Below are 8056 nucleotides of genomic sequence, written 5' to 3' on the forward strand. Positions count from 1 at the left end.
ACACAGGGACTGCTGAGTGAGGTGACACAACGCTGCTTGTTTCAGGAGTTCCCTGCAGTAGCAGAGGGCTTCAGGGACGCTGCACTGGGCTGTGTGCTGCTGTTTGTTCTGCAGCATCAGCCAGCAGCGTGGCTTTGCTCAGCCCTCCCGTTTCTGTCATACTGCAATCAACTGTGCTTCACCCCAGGCAGGTGTGGAGCAGCTGGAAACGACTTTCATCCCTCCCCCCTGCAATGACAGCCCACTGCCACACTGCCTGAGTGCAAAACGATGCCTGTGCTCGGTTCCAAGACCCCAGCAAAGCAAGGAAGTACCTTCCCTTTATTATTTTTGCATATGCATCCTCCAGAGATGCAAGGCCAGGGAGCTGTGAAGCCTGGTTCTCAGGTTCGCAGTGCTCCCCCTCTTCCTGTACCCACAGCTCTGCCTGCTCAGCCCCTCTTCACATTGAAGGGTGAGGAAGAACTCGGGGTGCTCCATCCCAAAGAGCAGCACGTGTGTGCAGCCTTCGGCCTCCCTGCTATGGGGGGGCTGCAGGGGCAGCATTCCTGCACGTGGCTTCAGGACCCGGTGTTGCAGGGTGCTCCTGCTGCCCGCTGAGTGACACAGGCACAGATTCAGCACCACAGAGAACACGTTCTCTATTCACAAGCAAGCCCCCAGCTCTGTCCTGCATCCAGGCTTGCACAGAATGGGTGAGACACCAGAGTCTGGACGGCATCAAGGCAAGGAGATGGGAATGGGATGGAGCCAGCGGGGAGAAACAGTCCTGGCCCCCGTGCTGCTCCTCTTCAGTTCCGCTTTGTGTCTTTGCTCTGGTTCTGAAACTTCTGGTGCACAACACGAAGGGTGGTGAAGAAGTTCCCCAGGAAGAGGACGAAGAAGGGGAGGCCGCACATGAGAACCTGGGGGAGCCACGGAGCTGTGAGGCAGCAGGGATGGACACCCCTCCCCGCGCAGCCGCCCATGAGCCACCCCTACCTGCCACTCCTTGCACTCTGGGTGCTGCAGCATCCGGAAAAGGGTGACAGCATTGTAGAGCTGCCAGAACTGCAGGAGAAAGGAGATTGAGGGATTGTCCAAGGCTCGCCCTTACGCTGATGCTCAGCTGGCTGCTCCCTCACATGAGGCCAGGCTGCCTCTGCGCAGCCATGAAACCCCACACGGGCTTGAAGTGAGCATCAGCCTAAATGGTGGAAATGGACCTTCCATAGCAGCTCAAGAGCTGAACTTCAGAAGGGCTTGAGAAGGGTTGTCAGAGCCCCTCTGCTGTATTTACACAGCGCTCAAGCACTTGGCAGCACTACCAGCTCCACAACTCAGTGGCCAAGTCACAGAGGTGGGTGCTCTGGGGGAAGAAGAGGAGGCTCAGCCTCTGGCACCTGTACTGTGTGCCTGCAGCAGCCCAGGCACAGTGAGGAATGGTGTGGCTCAGTCCCATCCCAGGCCTCCCATGTGTCCCTGGGAGGGTTGGTGCACTCACCTGTCCAAAGAAGAGGAAAGGAAGCAGGAAGGTGAGGCCTCTCCACATCCAGGACTGGAAGCCCTCTGCAAAGGATGAAGGTTTGCTGAGAACGTGCTCACAGGGCCAGGATGGAGCAGAGCTCCAAAGGCCAGGGCAGGGCGGTTCAGTGGCCATCCCGTGCCTGGCTGAGGCCCTGCAGGGCACTACAGGGGCAGGTTTCCTATCCCTGGGGTCCAGAGTGGGTAGGAGGGAAGGAGGAAGGTGCTCCCGTGGGGCTGCCCTCAGCCAGAGCTGGGCTGTAGAGGCTGCACAGGGGGGATGCTGGTTATGTTTGTGGCATCTTTTCTGATGCCAGCACTCATAAACCACGGTCTGATCTTGGAACAAAAATAACTACCACCATTGCTTCTAACAGGAACACAGCACCCGCTGAGCCTAACACCGGCCTGGCCCTGGGAGGGGGGTTGCTGTCAGGAGCAGAGGTGACAGCATGTCCAGCTGTCCAGGACAACCTCAGGGAAGATCTGGCTTACCCACAGTGAGGTCCATGTTGTGCCTCTCACCCAGCGCTCGGAGCCGGTACAAGCACCCGCTCTGGTAGTAGTATTGGAGGAACTGCACGAAGCCTGCAAAGAGAGTGGATGAGGGCAGGAGGCACCAGCCTGCGGGCTCAGCACCAACTCAGCTTCGAGTTGCCTGTGCACAGAGCTCTTCCTGGCTCCTGGGAGGCAGAAGGCAGGAGAAGAGCTAAGGGAAAACCCCAGTGGGCCGAGTATCCAGTCAGTTCTCCGCTGCAGAGCTGGGCAGCACAGCACACCTGGCCACTGCAGGCAGGTCCTGGCCCAGCAGGCATGGCAGCACTTACTTTGGTACATGGAGAAGGAGAGGAACTGGTTCCTGAACATCTGGTACATGAGCCCATCTGGCCTGCGGAGAGAGGACACTGATAGGGGTGTGTGGGAGTGAGGAGATGCTGCCAACCCTGCCTGCCCCACAGCTGAGGTCACAGCGCTGCTGCCAGCTCCCAGCAGAACAGGGGGACCACAGCACAGACCCTCGGTGTCAGCGTCTCACAGAACACTATCTGCCCAGCTTGGGAAGCCAGGAAGTAGGAGGCTGGCAGGACAGAGGTCAGGAAAACACTGCACAGCCCTTGGACAGGAATTGCAACACTGCAAACAGTGTTACCCAACAGAGATCTGGGCTGTGCTGCCTGCCTCGCTGAGGTGCTGGTGGCTGCTTTGGTTTGGGGTGCCGAGGAATGCATGGAGCTGATGATTATAGCATAATGCTCATGGGGAGGAATACAGCTGTGGGTTAGGGCACAGAGAGCAAAGGCCCCGTCAGCCAGGCTGGCACGGCACAGGCAGGCCAGGTCTCTACACACAGGAGCTGAGGATGCAGACTTACCAAGTCAGCATGACGCCTGAGAGGAACGTGGAGATGTGGTGATGGAAAACCCACCAGCCCTTGATTCTGGAAGACAGACGCAGGCAAGGGGTCAGGAATTGGGATCCAAATTCACCCTAGGAAAGCAGAGCCAGCCAAGTGCCAGCCACCTGGTAGCTCCCAGGGCAAGGCAAGAGCAGAGATGGTTACGAAAGGGACGTGCATGGAGCAGGACCCAGCGCCTCCGGCCCAGGTGGTACCCAGGGCACCGCACCTTTCACACCACCTCCACACACTGAGTTCACCCAGCCCTCCCTCCCCAGCAGCTGCCTCAAAACCACAGCTAATTACTGTATGGGGGCTAATTACCAAGGTTTGTTACACGCCCTGAGTAGGAGGTGTCAGCTGCATCCCCGGGAAGCACAGAGCTGTGTGATGGGTGCACAATCTCTCAGCCCACAGAGCGAGAACTCACTGCCCACACCGAAACATGAGAGACTCACTTGGATCCGTTGTTGATCAGGATGCTCTCCCGGATGGTCAGCGTGCAGTAGTACCACACCAGGAGGAAGTTAAAGGCAGAATCCGTCACCCTGGCAAACAAAGCAGGGTGAAAAGACAGCAGGGAGACCACATCCCTGCAGCATGCTCATCCCTGGGAGGCCACCGTGTCCCCAGGGCAGGGGAGAGCTACAAGGTTGGGGCAGTCAATCCCTCTGGTGGACCTCCTGTTCAACTCCATTTTTTTGAGCTTTAGTGTTGCTCTGGGCTCTTCAGGACCAGAGGTGGATACAGGGGCTCTGGGAGGACAACTCTGCCCAGCACCCCAGGCAGACTCACCTGGAGTTTAGAAGGAACCGACAGGAGAAAGACACAATGAGCAAAATGATGGTGAGGTAGAGCTTGAACTTCTCATACTCGTCTTTGTAAGCAAACCTGCAGGGGTGTACAAGAACAGGCTTGGAGCAAGGTGGCTGCAGGCAGGCTGCATCCTGCCCTCCCACCTGGCTGGACAAAAGGGATGCCCTTCTGGGAGCCTCTTGAAAGAGCTAATGAAATCCTTGTCCCCCAAACACTCCTGAGAGGAGAGCAAACCACAGGGCAGCATTGCATCATTCCACAGCCACGCCAGCTGGGGAGGTGGCCCAGGGCACTCAGGAAGCTGAGCAGATCAGCACTGGTGCATTTCATGGAGAGCCCATGGAACAAGACAGCAGGGTCTGGGGCTCACTGCTCAGCACTTCTCACTGAGTGTCCCAGCATGGGGGCTGTCAGCACTGGCTGCCATAGCCAAGGCTTCCCCACAGCTGGGTCCCTCCTGAAGTCCCTAACACAGGGGAAACTCAGGCACAGCTTTGGTGGTGGGTCCCATTTAACTCATTACAGCCAGTGGTTCGTCCCAGCCTGGTCACAGGAGCTAAGCAGGGACTGAGGGCTGCTTCCAGGAAAGGGAGAAATGGACAGACCTGGCAAGGAATCTGCACCAGCTGGGTCAAGCCAGCCACATGCCTGAAAGTACCACACTCACAGGCTGCAGATCTATAACCCCCGGTGACAAGGGAACCCCAAGCCTCCCCACGCACACGACGGCGGCGCTGCAGGGCCGTACTTAGCCTGCTTGCTGAGCAGTGTGACGTTCACGTTCCCAAGCACCAGACTCAGGTACAACCTGGGGAGAGAGCAGAGGTGTTCAGGTGGGAGCCTGCACAAAGCTGCCCGTGTTGCGGGCCAGGCACAGCTATCACCTTTCCCACCACGTCCCGTGCTGCTGATGGGCACCACATCCCCTGCCCAGCCATTTTCCACCCAGAGCTGCTCAAGGGCAGCAGGAGGACGCAGAGAGTTGGGCTGGCTGCTGCCCAGGCACCTGCAGGTGACCACGGGGCTGTGCCTAGTGGTGGTGCAGCTGCTGGGACCCGGTGCAGCACGTCATAAGGTTTCACCCAGGAGGAGCCCGGCGCCTACAGACCCCAGCTGTGCTGCCTGCTCCTGGCAGAGAGACCGTCCTCACGCAAACATGGGGCACCTCTCACCCGTTCTTCTTTGGCAGGTAGGCCTCCATCTCGAAGAAAACATTCTGTCTCTCTTTGATCAGGCTCTGGATCTCTTGCATGGACTCTCGCTGTTCGGGACTCACGTGGGTCTTGCATCTGGGGAGGAAGAGCGGGCACTGGCATCAGGATCGGCTCCGTCACAGCATGAGCACGTGCTGGCACTTGATACGGTGCTGTGCTGGGACAAGGGCACCCCAAGGACAGCAACAGCAAACTGGAGGCGAGTTCCATCTGCGGGGCAGGCAGAGGAGCTGCCGGAGGGAAGGGAGTGGGAGGGAAAGCACAGGGAGGACGGGCAGCTCGTCCCATCGCCAGGAAACACAGGCAAGACTTCGAAAGCACAATTTGGAAAGCAAAGCTGAGGAAGATGTGCCAGGGTACACCCAGACCTCAGCAGCTTTTTGCTAACATCTGTGCTGCCCTGAGCAGGGTCCGACAGCCCTGCCCTGGCAGCTCTTCCCTCCCAGCACCCCAACTTACTTCTTGAGGGACAGGGACAGTTCCTTCAGCCGCTTCTTCTGCCGTGTGATGCAGCTGGAGATCCCATCCTGCAGCTTGGTCAGCTCCTCCAGCTTCTGCTTGTACAGCCTGTGGTTATCCTGCAAATGGGAGCAGTGTGTGCTGCAGGTACACACTCCAGCAGTGCACAGAGCCCTCAGTGCACGCCTGTCCCACAAGAACACCCCCAGAACCACAGTGCTCTGAGCCCAGTGAGGAACTGCAGCAAAACAGAACGGCAACAGCCTCCGTGCTGCTGCTTGGAAATATCTTTAAGCAGAAAACCAGGAGTGCAGTGTGTGGAAACGATGCAGCTGCATCTGTAACTTCAATGCACATCAGGGTGGGGAACAGAGCAGCAGTCAGACAACGCAGCGGGCAGCCAGGTGTGTTTGGGGAGCCCATCCCCAGCTCTGAGTGCATTACCCACTGTAAAGGATGAGTTCCGCACGGCACATCCAGCAGCAGGCTGGGCGCTCGGCTGCCTCGTCTCAGGGCTGTGGAACCCACAGCTTTGCTCTCCAGTTGTGACACCATGAAAGAGCCACACAGTGCTGGACCGGGGTACAGTCAGGGGCTGGACCCAGAGGTGGTTTTGCTGCCGGCCCCGCATGGGACCGGAGAGCAGAGCTCTGTGCCTGCTGCCCACAGCTCACCCTGGGGGATGCCGCTGGCCCCGCTTGCCGCCGTAACCCAACCGCACCTGGGTGACACCAGATGCCATTCTTCTGCTATATTTAGAAGGGAAAGAAGAGACCGTGCTATGTCAATATTCCTTCTGGTCCTGTCAGCTGAAAAACAACCTCACCTCGACCACAGGCAGCCCCAGAGCCACCAAGGAACAAAGCGCTGCTTGCAACAACCCTTGGACTAGACCTTGGTGCGCGCTCCTTTCAGCCTCCGCAGTTCTTATCGGGGACTTTATCAGCAGATGTCAAAGCCTTTCCCAAAGGAGAAAGGTGAAAGCAGATACAGAGGAGGGAGAAAACAGTCTCCCTCAGGTGTCCAGCAGTGAGGTGGGGACGAACCCAGATCACCCGGCAGTGACTAACGCCCGAGGTGGGATGCCCCCACTCAGCAAACCCTTCCCTGCTCCCAGAGGAGCTCCTGTCGCTCAGGGGTCGGCCACGAGAGAGCCGGCTTTGGGCCAAGCGCTCCGTCGGAGCTCCTTGCGTCCCAGCCCGGGGATTTCGGGATGCACAGACCGGCCCCTATGGAGCAAGAGCGCGTTTCTCAGAGCCGCCCTTGCCCCAGATCTGGGCACAGCTGTGCTGAGTCCGCAACAGCATCCGCTTCTCCCCATCCCGCGGGGGTGGAGACGTAGAGGGAAGAGCTGTGAGCGGAGCCGGTCAGCCGAGCTTTCCCTCGGGTGACCTCGGCCGCGCCGATGCCTGCCCACTCACTCGCGGGGATTACACGGCGCACCCCGGCCCGCTCCTGCGGGGACGGACGGACGGACGGAGGGCGGCCGGCTGGTCCGGCTCAGTGTGCCCCCCCCCTCCCCGTGACCGGCAGCATCCTCCCGCCCCGCTCGGGCTGCTCTCCGCGCCAACAGACCCGCAGCTTCCCCACGCCACGGCCGCCCAACAGCCCCGCGATTTGCGGCCGGGCACCGAGCCCTGAGCAGCTCCCTCTCGCGCAGCCCCCGGCCCCGGTACCTGGATGCGCTGGAAGCCGTCCTGCAGCTCCTCCCACTCCCGCAGGCATTCGGCGACCGAAGCCATGGCGGTGGCGGCGGGAGGGAAGGAAGGAGGGACGGACGGAGGAGGCGGCGAACGGCCCCGGCACCGCGCTGCTGCTTCCGGGCACGCCCCCCGCGAGGCGGACCGGGGGGGCGGCTCCTGCCGTGCCGAGCCGTGCCGTGACACCCCGTGCTGTGCTGTGACACCCTATGCTGTGCCGTGACACCCCATGCTGTGCATTGATTCCCCATGCTGTGCATTGACTCCCCATGCTGTGCCATGACTCCCCATGCTGTGCATTGACTCCCCATGCTGTGCCATGACTCCCCATGCTGTGCCATCACTCCCCATGCTGTGCATTGACTCCCCATGCTGTGCCATGACTCCCCATGCTGTGCATTGATTCCCCATGCTGTGCATTGACTCCCCATGCTGTGCCATGACTCCCCATGCTGTGCCATGACTCCCCATGCTGTGCATTGACTCCCCATGCTGTGCATTGACTCCCCATGCTGTGCATTGACTCCCCATGCTGTGCCATGACTCCCCATGCTGTGCATTGACTCCCCATGCTGTGCATTGACTCCCCATGCTCTGCATTGACTCCCCATGTTGTGCCATGACTCCCCATGCTGTGCATTGACTCCCCATGCTCTGCATTGACTCCCCATGCTGTGCCATGACTCCCCATGCTGTGCCATGACTCCCCATGCTGTGCCATGACTCCCCATGCTGTGCATTGACTCCCCATGCTGTGCCATCACTCCCCATGCTGTGCCATGCCGGCCCTGCGCCTCTCAAGGATGGGATGGAGGGATGGTGGGCATCCTGGGCTTGAGGGGTTTTGGTGCTGCCAACCTAAACACGCAGTGATAGATTTTGCTCAAGGGCGTTTTTTTGTTTTGTTTTGTGCTATCAGCACAAGGAATTTGTAGTGCTGCAGGGCTGAGGGTGGTACCGACTTGAGT

The 8056-nt window shown here is 59.4% G+C and overlaps 1 protein-coding gene across 1 annotated transcript; it reads right to left on the reverse strand.

The window, feature by feature from the left end:
* Positions 1-303: 303 nt before the first annotated feature.
* Positions 304-7206, reverse strand: TMEM120A (transmembrane protein 120A). Its single transcript, XM_052688437.1, has 12 exons — positions 7065-7206; positions 5389-5507; positions 4888-5004; positions 4464-4523; positions 3695-3790; positions 3358-3447; positions 2876-2941; positions 2331-2392; positions 1999-2091; positions 1484-1548; positions 982-1050; positions 304-905 (listed from the first exon to the last, which is right to left on the reverse strand). Exons 1-12 carry the CDS (start codon positions 7128-7130, stop codon positions 792-794), a joined length of 1017 nt encoding a protein of 338 aa, XP_052544397.1. The 5' UTR covers positions 7131-7206; the 3' UTR covers positions 304-791.
* Positions 7207-8056: the final 850 nt, after the last annotated feature.

The sequence above is a fragment of the Tympanuchus pallidicinctus genome, unplaced genomic scaffold (assembly GCF_026119805.1).
Source record: "Tympanuchus pallidicinctus isolate F22 unplaced genomic scaffold, pur_lepc_1.0 scaffold24, whole genome shotgun sequence".
Lineage (NCBI taxonomy): Eukaryota > Metazoa > Chordata > Aves > Galliformes > Phasianidae > Tympanuchus > Tympanuchus pallidicinctus.